General features: G+C 46.3%; 1 protein-coding gene across 2 annotated transcripts in view; it reads right to left on the reverse strand.

Annotated features, from left to right (window-relative positions):
* CCDC90B (coiled-coil domain containing 90B) overlaps window positions 1-24,154 on the reverse strand; it is a 58,617-nt gene that overhangs the window by 4,864 nt on the left and 29,599 nt on the right. For both annotated transcript variants that reach the window (XM_073661709.1, XM_073661708.1), the window contains 5 exons: window positions 20,712-20,815; window positions 9,587-9,688; window positions 4,351-4,392; window positions 3,256-3,327; window positions 2,918-2,971 (listed from right to left, as the gene is read on the reverse strand). In XM_073661709.1, coding sequence (XP_073517810.1) covers window positions 2,918-2,971; window positions 3,256-3,327; window positions 4,351-4,392; window positions 9,587-9,688; window positions 20,712-20,815 — 374 coding nt within the window. The remainder of the gene's footprint in view (window positions 1-2,917; window positions 2,972-3,255; window positions 3,328-4,350; window positions 4,393-9,586; window positions 9,689-20,711; window positions 20,816-24,154) is intronic.

A 24,154-nucleotide genomic window follows, 5' to 3' on the forward strand; every position in this document is an offset into this window, starting at 1 on the left:
GAGACAGAGCGCGCCGCAGACGAGAGACAGAGCGAGACAGAGCGCGCCGCGCACGAGAGACAGAGCGCGCCGCAGACGAGAGACAGAGCGCGCCGCAGACGAGAGACAGAGCGCGCCGCGCACGAGAGCGAGACAGAGCGCGCCGCGCACGAGAGCGAGACAGAGCGCGCCGCGCACGAGAGCGAGACAGAGCGAGACAGAGCGCGCCAGAGACAGAGCGCGCCAGAGACAGAGCGCGCCAGAGACAGAGCGCGCCGCAGACGAGAGACAGAGCGAGCCGCAGACGAGAGACAGAGCGAGACAGAGCGCGCCGCGCACGAGAGCGAGACAGAGCGAGACAGAGCGCGCCGCGCACGAGAGCGAGACAGAGCGAGACAGAGCGCGCCGCGCACGAGAGCGAGACAGAGCGCGCCAGAGACAGAGCGCGCCGCGCACGAGAGCGAGACAGAGCGCGCCGCGCACGAGAGCGAGAGCGAGACAGAGCGCGCCGCGCACGAAAGCGAGACAGAGCGCGCCGCGCACGAAAGTGAGACAGAGCGCGCCGCGCACGAAAGCGAGACAGAGCGCGCCGCAGACGAGAGACAGAGCGCGCCGCAGACGAGAGACAGAGCGCGCCGCAGACGAGAGACAGAGCGCGCCGCAGACGAGAGACAGAGCGCGCCGCAGACGAGAGACAGAGCGCGCCGCAGATGAGAGACAGAGCGCGCCGCAGACGAGACAGAGCGCGCCGCAGACGAGAGACAGAGCGCGCCGCGCACGAGAGCGAGACAGAGCGAGACAGAGCGCGCCGCGCACGAGAGCGAGACAGAGCGAGACAGAGCGCGCCGCGCACGAGAGCGAGACAGAGCGAGACAGAGCGCGCCAGAGACAGAGCGCGCCAGAGACAGAGCGCGCCAGAGACAGAGCGCGCCGCAGACGAGAGACAGAGCGCGCCGCAGACGAGAGACAGAGCGCGCCGCAGACGAGAGACAGAGCGAGACAGAGCGCGCCGCGCACGAGAGACAGAGCGCGCCGCGCACGAGAGACAGAGCGCGCCGCGCACGAGAGACAGAGCGCGCCGCAGACGAGAGACAGAGCGCGCCAGAGACAGAGCGCGCCAGAGACAGAGCGCGCCAGAGACAGAGCGCGCCAGAGACAGAGCGCGCCAGAGACAGAGCGCGCCGCAGACGAGAGACAGAGCGCGCCGCGCACGAGAGCGAGACAGAGCGAGACAGAGCGCGCCGCGCACGAGAGCGAGACAGAGCGAGACAGAGCGCGCCAGAGACAGAGCGCGCCAGAGACAGAGCGCGCCGCAGACGAGAGACAGAGCGAGCCGCAGACGAGAGACAGAGCGAGACAGAGACAGAGCGCGCCGCAGACGAGAGACAGAGCGCGCCGCAGACGAGAGACAGAGCGCGCCAGAGACAGAGCGCGCCAGAGACAGAGCGCGCCAGAGACAGAGCGCGCCAGAGACAGAGCGCGCCAGAGACAGAGCGCGCCAGAGACAGAGCGCGCCGCAGACGAGAGACAGAGCGCGCCGCGCACGAGAGCGAGACAGAGCGAGACAGAGCGCGCCGCGCACGAGAGCGAGACAGAGCGAGACAGAGCGCGCCAGAGACAGAGCGCGCCAGAGACAGAGCGCGCCGCAGACGAGAGACAGAGCGAGCCGCAGACGAGAGACAGAGCGAGCCGCAGACGAGAGACAGAGCGAGACGCAGACGAGAGACAGAGCGCGCCGCAGACGAGAGACAGAGCGCGCCGCAGACGAGAGACAGAGCGCGCCGCAGACGAGAGACAGAGCGCGCCGCAGACGAGAGACAGAGCGCGCCGCAGACGAGAGACAGAGCGCGCCGCAGACGAGAGACAGAGCGCGCCGCAGACGAGAGACAGAGCGCACCGCAGACGAGAGACAGAGCGCGCCGCAGACGAGAGACAGAGCGCGCCGCAGACGAGAGACAGAGCGCGCCGCAGACGAGAGACAGAGCGCGCCGCAGACGAGAGACAGAGCGCGCCGCGCCACATACGAGAGACAGAGCGCGCCGCGCCACATACGAGAGACAGAGAGCGCCGAGCTGTACACGAGAGAGAGAGCGCGCCGAGCTGTACACGAGAGAGAGAGCGCCGCTCACCTCCTCCTCCTCCTGTACAATGACTGATAACACCTCTATATACAGTAGATAACACAGGTTCAACCATTAACAATAAGTGATACCACAGCTCACCTCCTCCTCCTGTACAATGACTGATGACACCTCTATATACAGTAGATAACACAGGATCCACCATTCACAATAGGGGATGTCACAGCTCACCTCCTCCACAGTCACTTGGGCAGAGGTTGCAGTAAATAATCTCCAGCAGTTGCCATATAATCGGAAATGGTACAAAAGAAAGAAATAGCTGCCACTCACCTCGAGCCCCCCGCTGTTGCCATTGCCCTGGTGGTCCCTTCGATCATTCGCATGACTGCTGCAACCAATCACTAGCGCAGAGGTCACATGACAGATGGACATCACTGATGTTGCAGTGGAGACTATGGTACTGGACGAGCGGGGGGCTCAGTGAGTAAGTAGCGGCCATTCTCACTGCTCAATTGCAACTTTTGAATAATCTCGGACAAAATAAAAACCCCACGACCTAAGAAGGATTCTCCGTCCCCAATCAGCTCCGCACCAGGGGGCAACGATCGCGTGATGTCACCAGACACTCAAGTGATGTGTGCGCCAACACCGGGTGTCCAGCACCGATGCGCGATACCTGGCAGGAGGGGACATCAGAGACCCCCGAGAAAGGGCTTAACTGTTTAGCCAAGGAGGATGTAAGGATTGATCTATGTGACCGAGGACTGTGATATGTCAGGTCAGAACTGCAGGGGGCGCCATCTACAAGGACATCAAATATTCTACAGATACAGAATGGGGTCACTGCACAGCGTCACCTTCTTATGGAACTCGGTGCTGGCGTCCATCAGCTTCTTCTCCTGCTCGGTGAACTGCGGAATAGATCAGAAAGAAAAGGCGTCAGGGTTAGGGGCGACACAGACACGGTACGGGGGGCTGTGAGATGTCACTATTGTGCACCCCGAGTGTCATTATCCTGTACCCCGAGGGTCATTCTCCTGTACCCCCGAGGGTCATTCTCCTGCGCTCCACAGCTGGTCCCCCTCTATTGTCTCCATGCTTCAGCTGCCCATTACACACAGCACTTCTGCAGGTTGTCACTTCCATGTATCGGCCAGCAGGTGGCAGCAGAGTCCTACACACTGCAGGCTCTTACCATGTCGGTGAGGCGGCTCCTCTCCAGGTTGATGTCCAGCTTTGTGTCTGCGCGGATCTGATTTGTTTCATTCTTAAAATTCCAAACAAGATAAAATATACAGCGTGAATATATACAGGGAACAGAAAAGGGTCTTCTCCAAACTGGAACAAGGGGCCGGATGTTATACACCGGGGGACCGGATGTCAGACCCTGGAAAGGGGTGGGGGGGCAGTTGTCAGACCCTGGAAAGGGGTGGGGGGGCAGTTGTCAGACCCTGGAAAGGGGTGGGGGGGGCAGTTGTCAGACCCTGGAAAGGGGTGGGGGGGGGCGGTTGTCAGACCCTGGAAAGGGGTGGGGGGGGCGGTTGTCAGACCCTGGAAAGGGGTGGGGGGGCGGATGTCAGACCCTGGAAAGGGGTGGGGGGGCGGATGTCAGACCCTGGAAAGGGGTGGGGGGGCGGATGTCAGACCCTGGGGGACGGGGGCGGATGTCAGACCCTGGGGGACGGGGGCGGATGTCAGACCCTGGGGGACGGGGGCGGATGTCAGACCCTGGGGGACGGGGGCGGATGTCAGACCCTGGGGGACGGGGGCGGATGTCAGACCCTGGGGGACGGGGGCGGATGTCAGACCCTGGGGGACGGGGGCGGATGTCAGACCCTGGGGGACGGGGGCGGATGTCAGACCCTGGGGGACGGGGGCGGATGTCAGACCCTGGGGGACGGGGGCGGATGTCAGACCCTGGGGGACGGGGGCGGATGTCAGACCCTGGGGGACGGGGGCGGATGTCAGACCCTGGGGGACGGGGGCGGATGTCAGACCCTGGGGGACGGGGGCGGATGTCAGACCCTGGGGGACGGGGGCGGATGTCAGACCCTGGGGGACGGGGGCGGATGTCAGACCCTGGGGGACGGGGGCGGATGTCAGACCCTGGGGGACGGGGGCGGATGTCAGACCCTGGGGGCGTGTAGCAGACTAGTTTTTTTTCAATGCAGCTCTGGAGGTGACTGGAGACGAATGCTACGACTGGCACATGTGCCGCTCTTCTACCAATCAGTGCAAGACAAACAACGAAATAAATCCGCGTCCTATGTGCGTGCCCGCCATCACGCACCTGCAGATGTTGTCTGACGTGACCGATTTCAATCTTCATTTTCTAAAATGCAAAAAAAAAAAGACAGATTTTGAATAAATCTCCGTCCGATACAATCTGTAAATAGTAAGTGACCCCCTATGAAAAATGCAGAATCCCCCCCCCCCAAGTCCCGCTGGGACTTTCCTTTCTGTGATCTCATTTAAAAGGAGCTGCTGCCCCTGTGACACGCGACCTTCAATCCTCCGTGGTCTTCTATACAGACCCCCTATGATGCCACCGAGGATTTCTGCTCCTTGGTATTTAACTGGCGACATTACCAAAATCAGTAAAAAGCCTCATTACCATCTAAAATAGACAATGTCACATAATTATGTGCCCCCTCACGATCCTGGACTTTAGTGAAATGTCAGAGACTGTGACGTTGAGTCTTTTTCAAAAGGTAAAGAACATCCGATGCCATGTGGAGATTCTCATGATATTTCCATAACATTACCTGCGGGTGATCGGGTAAGAAGTGACTTAAAGGGAACCTGTCAGTGGCCAGAAATACAGTTTTTTTCTACCTGGTGTAAATGCCGCTGTTCTCCTGAATCCGGCAATGTTTTTCTTTTGTTCCTCCTCCTCTCTGTTCCTGAGATAAGGGCCTTTCTTCACTGCATATAAATCTAGTCTTTTTAGCTAAGTGGGTGTGGTTCTCAAGAACGCACCCCTAAAGTAGAGTTCAGGACCGCACCCACCTAATTTTCATAAATACATAACTTTCCACATCTCAGGAATGGAGAGGCGCAGGAGCAAAAGAAAAACAGCGATGGATTCAGAGGAACAGCGACATTTACACAAGGTAAATTATAATATAATATATACATACACATATATAGCAGTGGCCAAAAGTATTGGCACCCCTGCAATTCTGTCAGATAATACTCAGTTTCTTCCTGAAAATGATTGCAATCACAAATTCTTTGGTATTATTATCTTCATTTAATTTGCTTGCAAGGAAAAAACACAAAAGAGAATGAAGCAAAAATCAAATCATTGATCATTTCACACAAAACTCCAAAAAAGGGCCGGACAAAAGTATTGGCACCCTCAGCCTAATACTTGGTTGCACAACCTTTAGCCAAAATAACTGCGAACAACCACTTCCGGTAACCATCAATGAGTTTCTTACAATGCTCTGCTGGAATTGTAGACCATTCTTCTTTGGCAAACTGCTCCAGGTCCCTGATATTTGAAGGGTGCCTTCTCCAAACTGCCATTTTGAGATCTCTCCACAGGTGTTCTATGGGATTCAGGTCTGGACTCATTGCTGGCCACCTTAGAAGTCTCCAGTGCTTTCTCTCAAACCATTTTATAGTGCTTTTGGAAGTGTGTTTTGGGTCATTGTCCTGCGGGAAGACCCATGACCTCTGAGGGAGACCCAGCTTTCTCACACTGGGCCCTACATTATGCTGCAAAATTTGTTGGTAGTCTTCAGACTTCATAATGCCATGCACACGGTCAAGCAGTCCAGTGCCAGAGGCAGCAAAGCAACCCCAAAACATCAGGGAACCTCCGCCATGTTTGACTGTAGGGACCGTGTTCTTTTCTTTGAATGCCTCTTTTTTTTTCCTGTACACTCTATGTTGATGCTTTTTCCCAAAAAGCTCTACTTTTGTCTCATCTGACCAGAGAACATTCTTCCAAAACGTTTTAGGCTTTCTCAGGTAAGTTTTGGCAAACTCCAGCCTGGCTTTTTTATGTCTCGGGGTAAGAAGTGGGGTCTTCCTGGGTATCCTACCATACAGTCCCTTTTCATTCAGACGCCGACGGATAGTATGGGTTGACACTGTTGTACCCTCGGACTGCAGGGCAGCTTGAACTTGTTTGGATGTTAGTCGAGGTTCTTTATCCACCATCCGCACAATCTTGCGTTGAAATCTCTCGTCAATTTTTCTTTTCCGTCCACATGTAGGGAGGTTAGCCACAGTGCCATGGGCTTTAAACTTCTTGATGACACTGCGCACGGAAGACACAGGAACATTCAGGTCTTTGGAGATGGACTTGTAGCCTTGAGATTGCTCATGCTTCCTCACAAATTGGTTTCTCAAGTCCTCAGACAGTTCTTTGGTCTTCTTTCTTTTCTCCATGCTCAATGTGGTACACACAAGGACACAGGACAGAGGTTGAGTCAACTTTAATCCATGTTAACTGGCTGCAAGTGTGATTTAGTTATTGCCAACACCTGTTAGGTGCCACAGGTAAGTTACAGGTGCTGTTAATTACACCAATTAGAGAAGCATCACATGATTTTTCAAAGGGTGCCAATACTTTTGCCCACCCCCTTTTCTAGGTTTGGTGTGGAATTATATCCAATTTGGCTTTAGGACAATTCTTTTTGTGTTTTTTCATTGAAGACAAATTACATGAAGATAATAATACCAAAGAATTTGTGATTGCAATCATTTTCAGGAAGAAACTGAGTATTATCTGACAGAATTGCAGGGGTGCCAATACTTTTGGCCACCACTGTATGTATGTATGTACAGTACAGTACAGTACAGTACAGACCAAAAGTTTGGACACACCTTCTCATTTAAAGATTTTTCTCTATTTTCATGACTATGAAAATTGTACATTCACACTGAAGGCATCAAAACTATGAATTATCACATGTGGAATTATATACTTAACAAAAAAGTGTGAAACAAGTGAAAATATGTCTTATATTCTAGGTTCTTCAAAGTAGCCACCTTTTGCTTTGATGACGGCTTTGCACACTCTTGGCATTCTCTTGATGAGCTTCAAGAGGTAGTCACCCGAAATGGTCTTCCAACAATCTTGAAGGAGTTCCCAGAGATGCTTAGCACTTGTTGGCCCTTTTGCCTTCACTCTGCGGTCCAGCTCACCCCAAACCATCTCGATTGGGTTCAGGTCTGGTGACTGTGGAGGCCAGGTCATCTGGCGTAGCCCCCCATCACTCTCCCTCTTGGTCAAATAGCCCTTACACAGCCTGGAGGTGTGTTTGGGGTCATTGTCCTGTTGAAAAATAAATGATGGTCCAACTAAACGCAAACCGGATGGAATAGCATGCCGCTGCAAGATGCTGTGGTAGCCATGCTGGTTCACTATGCCTTCAATTTTGAATAAATCCCCAACAGTGTCACCAGCAAAGCACCCCCACACCATCACACCTCCTCCTCCTCCATGCTTCACGGTGGGAACCAGGCATGTAGAGTCCATCCGTTCACCTTTTCTGCGTCGCACAAAGACACGGTGGTTGGAACCAAAGATCTCAAATTTGGACTCATCAGACCAAAGCTCAGATTTTCACTGGTCTAATGTCCATTCCTTGTGTTCTTTAGCCCAAACAAGTCTCTTCTGCTTGTTGCCTGTCCTTAGCAGTGGTTTCCTAGCAGCTATTTTACCATGAAGGCCTGCTGCACAAAGTCTCCTCTTAACAGTTGTTGTAGAGATGTGTCTGCTGCTAGAACTCTGTGTGGCATTGATCTGGTCTCTAATCTGAGCTGCTGTTAACCTGCGATTTCTGAGGCTGGTGACTCGGATAAACTTATCCTCAGAAGCAGAGGTGACTCTTGGTCTTCCTTTCCTGGGGCGGTCCTCATGTGAGCCAGTTTCTTTGAAGCACTTGATGGTTTTTGCAACTGCACTTGGGGACACTTTCAAAGTTTGCCCAATTTTTCGTACTGACTCCCCTTCATTTCTTAAAGTAATGATGGCCACTCATTTTTCTTTACTTAGAATTTGTATTATGGCAAGAAAAAAGCAGCTAACAGTCTATTCAGTAGGACTATCAGCTGTGTATCCACCTGACTTCTGCACAACACAACTGATGGTCCCAACCCCATTTATAAGGCAAGAAATCCCACTTATTAAACCTGACAGGGCACACCTGTGAAGTGAAAACCATTTCCAGTGACTACCTCTTGAAGCTCATCAAGAGAATGCCAAGAGTGAGCAAAGCAGTGTGAGGCAGTGACCGGGATTGTATATGAGGGACGTTATATATCCCCCAGAATGTGCACAGAGACCTATTAAATCCATTGGAGTGCATTGCTGTCACAAACTCACCTGCGGCTGCAATGCAGGAATGAAGGTGAGCATTGACCTGGTCAGGCTATCTGGCTAAGGCAGATTAGTAAAACCTGGCAGGGCCTTCATTTCTTGGAGGAGGTCACAGGAGGCAGTGAGGCGGCCTCCTCCCTCCAACCCGGGTTTTCCAGTGGCTCTTGCCCCAGGTCCTTTAAAAACCCAGCACTAAGGATTAGTGTTGTTCAGTGTTGGGACCTGCTAGGAGCAAAGCAGGAAAGCTCAGCAGGACTGTGTGTGGCTGAACCACCGTCTGGGAAAGCTCTGCACTTGTCAGGCCTGAGCGGCCCGGCACGGCCGTTGCCCTCGGCAACCATTGTGTATGGACTCATGTTAACCCGGCTGCGAACCGGAGGACTTTCTGTTAACCCGTGAGTTGCTGAAATAAAAGCTGTTTATGTTGGACTTGCTTGGGTCACTGCCTCAGTTACTGCACGATGTGAACACCGCCGCCTTACAGCAGTCATCAAAGCAAAAGGTGGCTACTTTGAAGAACCTAGAATATAAGACATATTTTCAGTTGTTTCACACTTTTTTGTTAAGTATATAATTCCACATGTGTTAATTCATAGTTTTGATGCCTTCAGTGTGAATGTACAATTTTCATAGTCATGAAAATACAGAAAAATCTTTAAATGAGAAGGTGTGTCCAAACTTTTGGTCTGTACTGTAATAATATATATATACACATATATATATATATATATCATCAGAGAATGACCTATTGTTTAAATGTTTTTTGTGCTCATTTTTTTAAGTTTTTGGCAAGGATTTTTCTCCCATGTCACGATCCTTATTAAAAATAAAAATGAGAAACCTTGCAGTTCTCACACTGGCCACTGAAATTTTTTAGATTCTTAAGTTCCTGCCATTTCAGGAAATGCACATGAACATTAGCAGCAATGAACAGACTGACCTTATATTTTGTATTGAAGCATCTAATGAGCGTGTTTTTTTTTTGTTTTAGGTTTTTTAAATACATGTTATACAAAAAAAAATATTATTAAAAAATAGGTAATTTGACGACACATTCCCTTTAAAAAAGTCAGACTGGCTGCCATTAATAATTATAAAACAAGTAAGCTTGATTCCAGCCAAAGGCAACATCTGTATCGAGTTTTTGTCTTCCCAATGCCTAATATGTATGTGTGTACCTCTTCCATACCTCATTCTCCGCCCTTAGCGTTGCAAATTCGCTTTTCTCCAGAATTACCATGTCTTTCCGTATGGAGTCCAGGTGCGCCATGATCTGCTGGAGGGTGATTTCCTACAGGAAAAACCAGCGCGTGGTTTAAAGGAGTAAACATTTATACCTATTGTAAAAATTTTTACGTAAGTGTGGCAACCTAAACTACTTGGTTTTGCAAAAAATTGTGGCCAAAAGCATGATCTGACCGTGACATGGTTCTCCGCTCTCCATCCTGTGTCACGTCCAGACCACGGACATGGATATCCTTCACTAAGGTCACCCCTGCCAACTGCTGAACGCCAAGGATCGTTACCTGACAGATCAACCTGCACAGTATCAGTGGCAAGTATTGATCGAGATCTGAGCGCAGAGCCGTCAGTGTAATAAAGCCAGGCTAACGCTCAACCCCTTCACTGCTGGAGAATCCAATACAACGCGTAACTTGAGCAGTTTGCGGATTGTCGTGAAAAGCCAACTTTTACCCCTATTGTCAATCACAGGTTGTTACTGTTGTCTCTCTGCTCTACACCCCAGGTGCCCCAAAGTGAAATTTAGATACAGAAACTTTCTCTCTTGTAGTCACCCCCCTCTTGTCATTCACAACCCATCATCTCTCCGCCGGACAACTTCCAGTGACCCAGAGTGAGCTTTGCATACAAGAAATTTTCTTCATGTAGTCATCCCTCTAAGAAATCAAAGCTTGTAACTGTCAATGCCTCCTCATAAAACTTCTACTGACCGAAGAAATAGAGCTATAGGAACTTGTCTTCATGTTATCACCTCTTTTACCAATCTCATCCTGCTAATATCAAATTCTCTGCCTGTACATCCTACAGTAATCCCTGGGCGAATACAGGAAATTTTGTCCAAGTTACCATCCATCTTACAAATCACAGCCTTTTACTCTAATCTCTCCATTGTACAACCTCCCGGGACCCAGGGAAGAGTTTTGATAAAGGAACTTGTTTTCATGTAGTCATGCCTCTTACCAACCACAACCTATTACTATCATTTCTCCTCTGTACAACCTCTAGTGATCCAGATTGGGGTTAAGATACAGGAACTTTTCATTATGTAGTCACCCCTCTAAGCAATGAAAGATTGTTACCATCATGTCTGCCCTGAAGAGCATCTAGTGATCCCGGATAGAAAGAGATACAGGAACTTTTCCTCATGTAGTCACCCCTCTAAGCAATCAAAGCTGGTTACCAGCATGTCTGCCCTGTACAACATCTAGTGACCCCGGATAGCAAGAGATACAGATCATTTCATATTATCACACCACTAACCAAACACATTTCTCCCCCCTGTACATCCCCCATTAACCCCTGGGAGAAATCAGGCACTTTTCTTCACATGACCATCCCCTTTTCAACAGAGAAGATATCTAATCTCCCTTATAAAAGGTCTATTTTTCCATAGAGCTGTGGAAACATGAGCAATTGCTTACCTGATCATCTCTGGGCCAAATCATACCACTAACAGACCAATGGCTAAAGGGTTTACTGGTATCTAAAAAACAATTGCTAACCTCAGTCTCTCTTGCTGTCATTTCCCTTTTAATTGTATCACGCTCCTGTTAAAATCCCCCCCTTCAAGAAAGGCGCAGCGTAATCAGCCCTGTGTCGTCTGACTTTTATTCTTTACAAAAACAGTCAATTTCTTTATTGTGTGATGGATGCCAGACAGGCGGCCAAACAACATGAAAGATTCCATTATGCCGTGATCATAAAATATCAGAACGTGCGAGGATTAATCATACGGCGCTGACAAATAAAAAAAAAAAAAAAAAAAAAAAATTTGTCACATAAATTTGATGCGACGTTCAGTCTGTTTACACGAGACATCATCTGATATAGAGGAATAATGAACGACAGCGGAGAAAGTATCAGTGTTTATTCTGTAGCTTATACAATATGTAAGAATCTCCTGGAATCAGGATTAAAAGGCCTGTAAAAAAGAATAAATCCTGCTCTTCTGCCTCATCAATCACTCAGAAACAGAGCGCAAAAGACACAGAGCACCAAAACTACACCCTATGTACAAGAATATAACCACTATAATACTGTCCCTATGTACAAGAATATAACTACTATAATACTGTCCCTATGTACAAGAATATAACTACTATAATACTGCCCCTATGTACAAGAATATAACTACTATAATACTGCTCCCTATGTACAAGAATATAACTACTATAATACTGTCCCTATGTACAAGAATATAACTACTATAATACTGTCCCTATGTACAAGAATATAACTACTATAATACTGTCCCTATGTACAAGAATATAACCACTATAATACTGCCCCCTATGTACAAGAATATAACTACTATAATACTGTCCCTATGTACAAGAATATAACCACTATAATACTGCCCCCTATGTACAAGAATATAACTACTATAATACTGCTCCTATGTACAAGAATATAACTACTATAATACTGCTCCTATGTACAAGAATATAGCTACTATAATACTGCTCCCTATGTACAAGAATATAACTACTATAATACTGTCCCTATGTACAAGAATATAACTACTATAATACTGTCCCTATATACAAGAATATAACTACTATAATACTGTCCCTATGTACAAGAATATAACCACTATAATACTGCCCCCTATGTACAAGAATATAACTACTATAATACTGTCCCTATGTACAAGAATATAACTACTATAATACTGCCCCCTATGTACAAGAATATAACTACTATAATACTGCTCCCTATGTACAAGAATATAACTACTATAATACTGTCCCTATGTACAAGAATATAACTACTATAATACTGTCCCTATGTACAAGAATATAACTACTATAATACTGTCCCTATGTACAAGAATATAACCACTATAATACTGCCCCCTATGTACAAGAATATAACTACTATAATACTGTCCCTATATACAAGAATATAACTACTATAATACTGTCCCTATGTACAAGAATATAACCACTATAATACTGCCCCCTATGTACAAGAATATAACTACTATAATACTGTCCCTATGTACAAGAATATAACTACTATAATACTGCCCCCTATGTACAAGAATATAACTACTATAATACTGCTCCCTATGTACAAGAATATAACTACTATAATACTGTCCCTATGTACAAGAATATAACTACTATAATACTGTCCCTATGTACAAGAATATAACTACTATAATACTGTCCCTATGTACAAGAATATAACCACTATAATACTGCCCCCTATGTACAAGAATATAACTACTATAATACTGCCCCCTATGTACAAGAATATAACTACTATAATACTGCCCCCTATGTACAAGAATATAACTACTATAATACTGCCCCTATGCACAAGAATATAACTACTATAATACTGCCTCCTATGTACAAGAATATAACTACTATAATACTGCTCCCTATGCACAAGAATATAACTACTATAATACTGCCACCTATGCACAAGAATATAACTACTATAATACTGCCACCTATGCACAAGAATGATTACTATAATACTGCTCCCTATGTACAAGAATATAACTACTATAATACTGCTCCTATGTACAAGAATATAACTACTATAATACCGCTCCCTATGTACAAGAATATAACTACTATAATACTGCCCCCTATGTACAAGAATATAACTACTATAATACTGCCCCCTATGTACAAGAATATAACTACTATAATACTGCCCCCTATGTACAAGAATATAACTACTATAATACTGCCCCCTATGTACAAGAATATAACTACTATAATACTGCCCCCTATGTACAAGAATATAACTACTATAATACTGCCACCTATGTACAAGAATATAACTACTATAATACTGCTCCTATGTACAAGAATATAACTACTATAATACTTGCCCCTATGTACAAGAATATAACTACTATAATACTGCCCCCTATGTACAAGAATATAACTACTATAATACTGCCACCTATGTACAAGAATATAACTACTATAATACTGCTCCTATGTACAAGAATATAACTACTATAATACTTGCCCCTATGTACAAGAATATAACTACTATAATACTTGCCCCTATGTACAAGAATATAACTACTGTAATACTGCTTCTATGTACAAGAATATAACTACTATAATACTGCCCCCTATGTACAAGAATATAACTACTATAATACTGCCCCTATGCACAAGAATATAACTACTATAATACTGCCTCCTATGTACAAGAATATAACTACTATAATACTGCTCCCTATGTACAAGAATATAACTACTATAATACTACCCCTATGCACAAGAATGATTTCTATAATACTGCTCCCTATGTACAAGAATATAACTACTATAATACTGCTCCTATGTACAAGAATATAACTACTATAATACTGCCCCCTATGTACAAGAATATAACTACTATAATACTGCCCCCTATGTACAAGAATATAACTACTATAATACTGCCCCCTATGTACAAGGATATAACTACTATAATACTGCCCCCTATGTACAAGAATATAACAACTATAATACTGCCCCCTATGTACAAGAATACAACTACTATAATACTGCCCCCTATGTACAAGCATATAACTACTGTAATACTGCCCCTTATGTACAAGAATATAACTACTATAATACTGTCCCTATGTACAAGAATATAACTACTATAATACTGTCCCTATGTACAAGAATATAACTACTATAATACTGTCCCTATGTACAAGAATATAACTACTATAATACTGCCCCCTATGTACAAGAATATAACTACTATAATACTGCCCCCTATGTACAAGAATATAACTACTATAATACTGCCCCCTATGTACAAGAATATAACAACTATAATACTGCCCCCTATGTACAAGAATATAACTACTATAATACTGCCACCTATGTACAAGAATATAACTACTATAATACTGCTCCTATGTACAAGAATATAACTACTATAATACTTGCCCCTATGTACAAGAATATAACTACTATAATACTTGCCCCTATGTACAAGAATATAACTACTATAATACTTGCCCCTATGTACAAGAATATAACTACTATAATACTGCTCCCTATGTACAAGAATATAACTACTATAATACTGTCCCTTATGTACAAGAATATAACTACTATATTACTGCTCCTATGTACAAGAATATAACTGCTATAATACTGCCCCTATGTACAAGAATATAACTAGTGTTGAGCCACCCCCGTAGTGTTCGGGTTCGGTTCGGTTCGTCGAACACCGGGATGTTCGAGGAACTGTTCGTCGAACTGTTCGTCGAACACCTTAGAACACCGTCGAACACCGTTAAAACCAATGGCAGGCAAACAAAAACACATAGAAACACATAGAAAACACCTGCAAAGGTGTCCAAAAGCTGACAAACTGCTCAGGAGACACTCTCTTTAAAAAAGCCGGCCGGCAAATTCAGCAGCGGCATACACCGGTACCCGACAATTTAGACAAGAAGGAATAGAGCATCACACATAGATTAGATAGATAGAAACATGTCAGTCACACATATAAGAAGCACAGTGACAGTGTTGGTTACTGCACTTGTCATTTAGTGTAAAGGATTTATCCAAAAAAATATTAGTGTTTTCATGCACCGTCTCTTTAAAAAAGCCGGCCGGCAATTCAGCATCTGTACCCGACAATTTAGAACAGAAAGAATAGAGCTTCACACATAGATTAGATAGATAGAAACATGTCAGTCACATATATAATAAGTACAGTGATAGTGTTGCTTACTGTACTTGTCATTTAGTGTAAAGGATTTATTTAAAAAAATAATAGTGTTTTCATGCACCGTCTCTTTAAAAAAGCCGGCCGGCAATTCAGCAGCGGTACCCGACAATTTAGAACAGAAAGATAGAGCATCACACATAGATTAGATAGATAGAAACATGTCAGTCACATATATATGAAGTACAGTGATAGTGTTGGTTACTGTACTTGTCATTTAGTATTAAAATAAAGGATTTATTATTAAAAAAATTGGCGTAGGGTTCCCCTTAATTTTAGGCTCTAGCGGAGGTTAAGCAGACGGCTGGGGCAGATGTTTGAAGCCTGGGAAGGGGGTAATACCCACGGAGCTTCCCAGGCTACTAATATCAGCCCCCAGCTGAATACATAGCCTTTACTAGCTATTAAAATGGGGGACCCCCCAAAAAAAATGACGTGGGGTCCCCCCTAATTTAATAGCTAGCAAAGGCTAGGCAGACAGCTGGGGGCTGATATTAATAGCCCAGGAAGGGAGCCATGAATATTGGCCCCCTCCCAGGCTAGAAACACCAGCCGTCAGCCGCCCCAGAAATGGCGCATTCATAGGATGCGCCAATTCTGGCACTTAGCCTCGCTCTTCCACGCTGCCCTGGTGCGGTGGCAGGGGGTAATAGGGTTGGGGTTGATGTCAGCTTATAATGCCAGCTGACATCAAGCCCAGGTTAGTAATGGAGAGGCGTCTATAAGACACCCCCATTACTAACCCCATAGTCAAAGTTAAAAAAAACACAAACACCCAGAATAAAGTCCTTTAATTGAAATAAAGACACAATCCTTTATTGTTCTAAATTAAACCATACTTACCATCACGCCCATTCCAGCTGAAGCCAACGATCTCCTGCAATAAAAGAAAAATAATAAACCAACCTCATCCTTACCTTTCCATGGTTCCCACGACAGCTTCAGCTCTGCTACATCGAGATGACAGGCTGGACCGCAGCAGAACGCTGCCATCCAGCCTGTCATCCCGCAGACACTGAGAAGCGCAGGCTTGCTTGCGCTGCTCAGCGTCTCTCTGTGACGACATCCAGATGAGCCGAGTTCATGTCCAATGAACTCGGCTCACCTCATGCACGTCACTGACAGCGTGGGAAAATTCTCACGCTGAAGCGCTGATTGCAGGAGAATTTTCCCACGCTGTCAGTGACGTGCAGGAGGTGAGCTGAGTTCATTGGACATGAGCTCACCTCATGCACATCACTGACAGCGTGGGAGAATTCTCCTGCACTCAGCACTTCAGCGTGAGAATTTTCCCACGCTGTCAGTGACGTGCATGAGGTGAGCCGAGTTCATTGGACATGACCTCGGCTCATCTGGATGCCGTCACAGCGAGACAGTGAGGAGCGCAAGCATGCCTGCGCTTCTCAGTGTCTGCGGGATGACAGACTGGATGGCAGCGTTCTGCTGCGGTCCAGCCAGTCATCTCGATGTAGCAGAGCTGAAGCTGTCGTGGGAACCATGGAAAGGTAAGGATGAGGTTGGTTTATTATTTTTCTTTTATTGCAGGAGATCGTTGGCTTCAGCTGGAATGGGCGTGATGGTAAGTATGGTTTAATTTAGAACAATAAAGAATTGTGTCTTTATTTCAATTAAAGGACTTTATTCTGGGTGTTGTGTTTTTTTTAAATACTTTACTAGAAATTCATGGCGGTCATGTCTAATACTGGCGTGACCCCATGAATTTTGGGCTTGGGGCCAGCTGATAATACCAAGCTGGCCCTAACCCCTTTATTACCCAGTGAGCCACCGCACCAGGGCCCTGGATGAGTTGGGTACAGCGCCAGAAGATGGCGCTTCTATGAACGCGCCATTTTCTGGGGTGGCTGCGGACTGCAATTTGTAGCGGGGGGGGGCCCAGAAAGCTTGGGCCTCCCTGCGCTGCAGATTCCAGCCCCCAGCTGCCTAGTTGTACCTGGCTGGACACAAAAATAGGGCGAAGCCCCACGTACTTTTTTTTTAATTATTTCATGAAATTCATGAAATAATTAAGAAAAAAAGGGCTTCCCTATATTGTTGTGTCCGGCCAGGTACAAATAGGCAGCTGGTTGATGGGGGCAGCCCGTTCCGGCCTGCTGTACCTGGCTGGACACAAATATAGTGCGAAGCCCCACTTCAATTTTTTTTAATTATTTCAGGAAATTCATGAAATAATTTAAAAAAAATTGACGTGGGGCTTCGCACTATATTTGTGTCCAGCCAGGTACAGCAGGCAGGAACGGGCTGCCCCCAACCACCAGCTGCCTATTTGTACCTGGCCGGACACAACAATATAGGGAAGGCCTTTTTTTCTTAATTATTTCATGAATTTCATGAAATAATTAAAAAAAAAATACGTGGGGCTTCGCCCTATTTTTGTGTCCAGCCAGGTACAACTAGGCAGCTGGGGGCTGGAATCCGCAGCGCAGGGAGACCCAAGCTTTCTGGCCCCCCCCCGCTGCAAATTGCAGTCCGCAGCCACCCCGGAAAATGGCGCGTTCATAGAAGCGCCATCTTCTGGCGCTGTACCCAACTCATCCAGGGCCCTGATGCGGTGGCTCACTGGGTAATAAAGGGGTTAGGGCCAGCTTGGCATTATCAGCTGGCCCTAAGCCCGAAATTCATGGGGTCACGCCAATATTAGACATGACCACCATGAATTTCTAGTAAAGTATTTAAAAAAGCACAACACCCAGAATAAAGTCCTTTAATTGAAATAAAGACACAATTCTTTATTGTTCTAAATTAAACCATACTTACCATCACACCCATTCCAGCTGAAGCCAACGATCTCCTGCAATAAAAGAAAAATAATAAAGCAACCTCATCCTTACCTTTCCATGGTTCCCACGACAGCTTCAGCTCTGCTACATCGAGATGACAGGCTGGACCGCAGCAGAACGCTGCCATCCAGCCTGTCATCCCGCAGACACTGAGAAGCGCAGGCTTGCTTGCGCTCCACAGTGTCTCTCTGTGAGGGCATCCAGATGAGCCGAGTTAATGTCCAATGAACTCGGCTCACCTCATGCACGTCACTGACAGCGTGGGAAAATTCTCCTGCACTCAGCGCTTCAGCGTGGGAGAATTCTCACACTGAAGCGCTGAGTGCAGGAGAATTCTCCCACGCTGTCAGTGACGTGCAGGAGGTGAGCTGAGTTCATTGGACATGAGCTCACCTTATGCACGTCACTGACAGCGTGGGAAAATTCTCCTGCACTCAGCGCTTCAGCGGGAGAATTCTCACGCTGAAGCGCTGAGTGCAGGAGAATTCTCCCACGCTGTCAGTGACGTGCAGGAGGTGAGCTGAGTTCATTGGACATGAGCTCACCTTATGCACGTCACTGACAGCGTGGGAGAATTCTCCTGCACTCACCGCTTCAGCGTGAGAATTTTCCCACGCTGTCAGTGACGTGCATGAGGTGAGCCGAGTTCATTGGACATGAACTCGGCTCATCTGGATGTCGTCACAGAGAGACGCTGAGCAGCGCAAGCAAGCCTGCGCTTCTCAGTGTCTGCGGGATGAGAGGCTGGATGGCAGCGTTCTGCTGCGGTCCAGCCTGTCATCTCGATGTAGCAGAGCTGAAGCTGTTGTGGGAACCATGGAAAGGTAAGGATGAGGTTGCTTTATTATTTTTCTTTTATTGCAGGAGATCGTTGGCTTCAGCTGGAATGGGCGTGACGGTAAGTATGGTTTAATTTAGAACAATAAAGGATTGTGTCTTTATTTCAATTAAAGGACTTTATTCTGGGTGTTTGTGTTTTTTTTAACTTTGACTATGGGGTTAGTAATGGGGGTGTCTTATAGACGCCTCTCCATTACTAACCTGGGCTTGATGTCAGCTGGCATTATAAGCTGACATCAACCCCAACCCTATTACCCCCTGCCACCGCACCAGGGCAGCGTGGAAGAGCGAGGCTAAGTGCCAGAATTGGCGCATCCTATGAATGCGCCATTTCTGGGGCGGCTGACGGCTGGTGTTTCTAGCCTGGGAGGGGGCCAATATTCATGGCTCCCTTCCTGGGCTATTAATATCAGCCCCCAGCTGTCTGCCTAGCCTTTGCTAGCTATTAAATTAGGGGGGACCCCACGTCATTTTTTTGGGGGGGTCCCCCATTTTAATAGCTAGTAAAGGCTATGTATTCAGCTGGGGGCTGATATTAGTAGCCTGGGAAGCTCCGTGGGTATTACCCCCTTCCCAGGCTTCAAACATCTGCCCCAGCCGTCTGCTTAACCTCCGCTAGAGCCTAAAATTAAGGGGAACCCCACGCCAATTTTTTTAATAATAAATCCTTTATTTTAATACTAAATGACAAGTACAGTAACCAACACTATCACTGTACTTCATATATATGTGACTGACATGTTTCTATCTATCTAATCTATGTGTGAAGCTCTATTCTGTCTGTTATAAATTGTCGGGTACCGCTGCTGAATTGCCGGCCGGCTTTTTTAAAGAGACAGTGCATGAAAACACTATTATTTTTTTAAATAAATCCTTTACACTAAATGACAAGTACAGTAACCAACACTATCACTGTACTTATTATATATGTGACTGACATGTTTCTATCTATCTAATCTATGTGTGATTCTCTATTCTTTCTGTTCTAAATTGTTGGGTACAGATGCTGAATTGCCGGCCGGCTTTTTTAAAGAGATGGTGCATGAAAACACTAATATTTTTTTTGATAAATCCTTTACGCTAAATGACAAGTACAGTAAGCAGCACTTTCACTGTACTTCGTATATATGTGGCTGACATGTTTATATCTATCTAATCTATGTGTGAAGCTCTATTCTTTCGGTTCTAAATTGTCGGGTACCGGTGTATGCGCTGCTGAATTGCCGGCTTTTCATGTTTCACTGTTGGCACTGTTCCCATCGATTTGGGCAATCACTGTAATGCCACAACCACCATGGCTGTGGCATTACAGTGAGTGGCAGACAATCCCTGCATGATTGGTGCTCTAAATAGCGCCAGACATGCAGGACACGCTTTTGGTGCACGAACAGTTATCGAACATAACCTCGAACAGCCGAATTTTTTGCAAATCGTTCGGGTTCGTCGAACAACTCGAACACCGCCCAAAACAGCTCGAATTTGAGATTGGCGAACAGTTCTAGTCGAACACCGCTCATCTCTAAATATAACTACTATAATACTGCTCCTATGTACAAGAATATAACTACTATAATACTGCTCCTATGTACAAGAATATAACTACTATAATACTGCCCCCTATGTACAAGAATATAACTACTATAATACTGCCCCCTATGTACAAGAGATGGGCACAATACTGTATATATTGCACCATATAGTGCAGTAATGGACGGGTGTTTTTACCTGTTGGGCTCGGGTCACCATATCCTTGTATACAGAGTCCAGGCTTGCATTGGTTAATGACGCCAGCGCTGTCACTACCACCTCAGACTGCTCTTTATTGAATCCTTTAAAATAACAAAAAACACGTCATTATCTTTTGCCATGTTCATGCGTTCAGGGATTGCTGGAGGGAGAATCCTATAGGGAAAGTGGTCACAGCTCCACCGCTCAGCACGCTTTGTGCCGCTCTGTTAATTTCCTGCATTTGGGGATAGTAGAAATACTGACACCTGGAGGTTACAAAAGTTGAATAAATAACAATTCCCTCATCCGGTGATATTGCTGTGTTACAGGTAGATTATAGTGGGGTTAAATATGGACGGCAGCGTTCAGAGGATTGGAAATTGTTGAGTATTTCTGTACAAATTTCCACATGAAAATTCAGAACCAAAATATCCTCAAACCACACTCAAATGTTAATACACAGACAGCAACATAATGTGACACCGTCATGCACCCATAAAATGCCCTTATACATGCACTCCTAATACATGCACTTATAAATCCCGCTCATACACCCATGCACAATCCCTTACACATGTATCCACAAAACACGCATTGCTCATACACACACCCATAAATCACTCTCACAAAGGTCATAAAATGTGCTCACAAAATAATCTCATACAAGCACCAAGAAGGTCGCCAATACTTAGACCCACAACACACCAAGGAAACCCATACATACACCCACCCACAAAATCACCCTCGAATTAAGGAAACCCATACCTACATCCACCTACAGAACCCCAAGAGGAACACCCATACATCCACCTACAGAACACCAAGGACATACATACGCCTACAGAACACCAAGAAGGACACCCGTACATACGCCTACAGAATACCAAGAAAGACACCCGTACATACGCCTACAGAATACCAAGAAGGACACCCATACATACGCCTACAGAACACCAAGAAGGACACCCATACATACACCTACAGAACACCAAGGACACCCGTACATACGCCTACAGAATACCAAGAAGGACACCCGTACATACGCCTACAGAATACCAAGAAGGACACCCGTACATACGCCTACAGAATACCAAGAAGGACACCCGTACATACGCCTACAGAACCCCAAGAAGGACACCCGTACATCCGCCTACAGAACCCCAAGAGGAACACCCATACATCCACCTACAGAACCCCAAGAGGAACACCCATACAACCACCTACAGAACCCCAAGAGGAACACCCATACATCCACCTACAGAACCCCAAGAGGAACACCCATACATCCACCTACAGAACCCCAAGAGGAACACCCATACATCCACCTACAGAACCCCAAGAGGAACACCCATACATCCACCTACAGAACCCCAAGAGGAACACCCGTACATCCACCTACAGTACCCCAAGACGGACACCCATACATCCACCTAAAGAAACCCCAAGAAGGACACCCATACATCCACCTACAGAACTCCAAGACGAACACCCATACATCCACCTACAGAACCCCAAGAAGGACACCCATACATCCACCTACAAAATACCAAGAAGGACACCCGTACATACAGCTACAGAATACCAAGGACACCCGTATATACACCTACAGAATACCAAGGACACCCGTACATACACCTACAGAACACCAAGGACACCCGTACATACACCTACAGAACACCAAGGACACCCGTACATACGCCTACAGAATACCAAGAAGGACACCCGTACATACGCCTACAGAATACCAAGAAGGACACCCGTACATACGCCTACAGAACCCCAAGAAGGACACCCGTACATCCGCCTACAGAACCCCAAGAGGAACACCCATACATCCACCTACAGAACCCCAAGAGGAACACCCATACATCCACCTACAGAACCCCAAGAGGAACACCCATACATCCACCTACAGAACCCCAAGAGGAACACCCATACATCCACCTACAGAACCCCAAGAGGAACACCCATACATCCACCTACAGAACCCCAAGAGGAACACCCATTCATCCACCTACAGAACCCCAAGAGGAACACCCGTACATCCACCTACAGTACCCCAAGACGGACACCCATACATCCACCTAAAGAAACCCCAAGAAGGACACCCATACATCCACCTACAGAACTCCAAGACGAACACCCATACATCCACCTACAGAACCCCAAGAAGGACACCCATACATCCACCTACAAAATACCAAGAAGGACACCCGTACATACAGCTACAGAATACCAAGGACACCCGTATATACACCTACAGAATACCAAGGACACCCGTACATACACCTACAGAACACCCGTACATACACCTACAGAACACCCGTACATACACCTACAGAACACCAAGGACACCCGTACATACACCTACAGAATACCAAGAAGGACACCCGTACATACGCCTACAGAACACCAAGAAGGACACCCGTACATACACCTACAGAACACCAAGAAGGACACCCGTACATACACCTACAGAGCACCAAGACGGACACCCGTACATACACCTACAGAACACCAAGGACACCCGTACATACACCTACAGAATACCAAGAACGGCACTGAAACGTACATAAGTCACACCTAAATAAATGAACATCCAGTCACACATGCCGCCGATATGCCTGCACTCACACTGCGCATATTCTGTCTTCTGCTTCCCTATATTTACGGCTTCCATTTTGTCTTTCTTTAGAAAATACCATTTTGATGCAGATGTCGATAGACCCGTCTGCTCCGTGCTCTTTCCCCGTCCAGGAGATAACACAGTGCATGGCGCCATGTAACAATGCACGCTGTCAGAGCGGGCGGCGGCTGCTGACAGTATCAGCGCATCCTTGTTGTCACCTTGCCCCTTTATCTGTAAAGACGCAATGACGGATCGATCCAGCTGCCACCACAGCAACCGAACCTGTGATCTAATCTACTCCGATCAATGTAGGTCACAGCCGGCAGATCTCACCACACTGAGACGGAAGACAGGAAGGTCTCCTCACCCCCCAGAACGCGGCCCCCGCACCCGGAAAAAAGCCGTCCTGCTATTGTTTTTTATGGTTTTGTTTTCATAGTGTTCATTGTACGGTCACAATTTCCCAGCACCAAGATTCTCCAGATCAGTACGAGTATAGTGAGAACACAATAGTGCAGGGCTTTATACTGTGTGCAGAATTATTAGGCAAGTTGTATTTTAGAGGATTATTTTTATTATTGATCAACAACTATGTTCTCAATCAACTGAAAAGACTCAAATATCCAAGATTAATATTTTTGGAAGTTGGAGTGGTTTTTTTTTTAGATTTGGCTATCTTAGGAGGATATCTGTTTGTGCAGGTAACTATTACTGTGCCGAATTATTAGGCAACTTAATAAAACCAAATATAATCCCATCTCACTTGTTTATTTTCACCAGGTAAACCAATATCGGTGCACAAAATTTAGAA

Source organism: Phyllobates terribilis, unplaced genomic scaffold (genome assembly GCF_046119375.1).
Source record: "Phyllobates terribilis strain yellow unplaced genomic scaffold, ASM4611937v1 Scaffold_2__4_contigs__length_985480577, whole genome shotgun sequence".
In the NCBI taxonomy this organism is placed as follows: Eukaryota; Metazoa; Chordata; class Amphibia; order Anura; family Dendrobatidae; genus Phyllobates; species Phyllobates terribilis.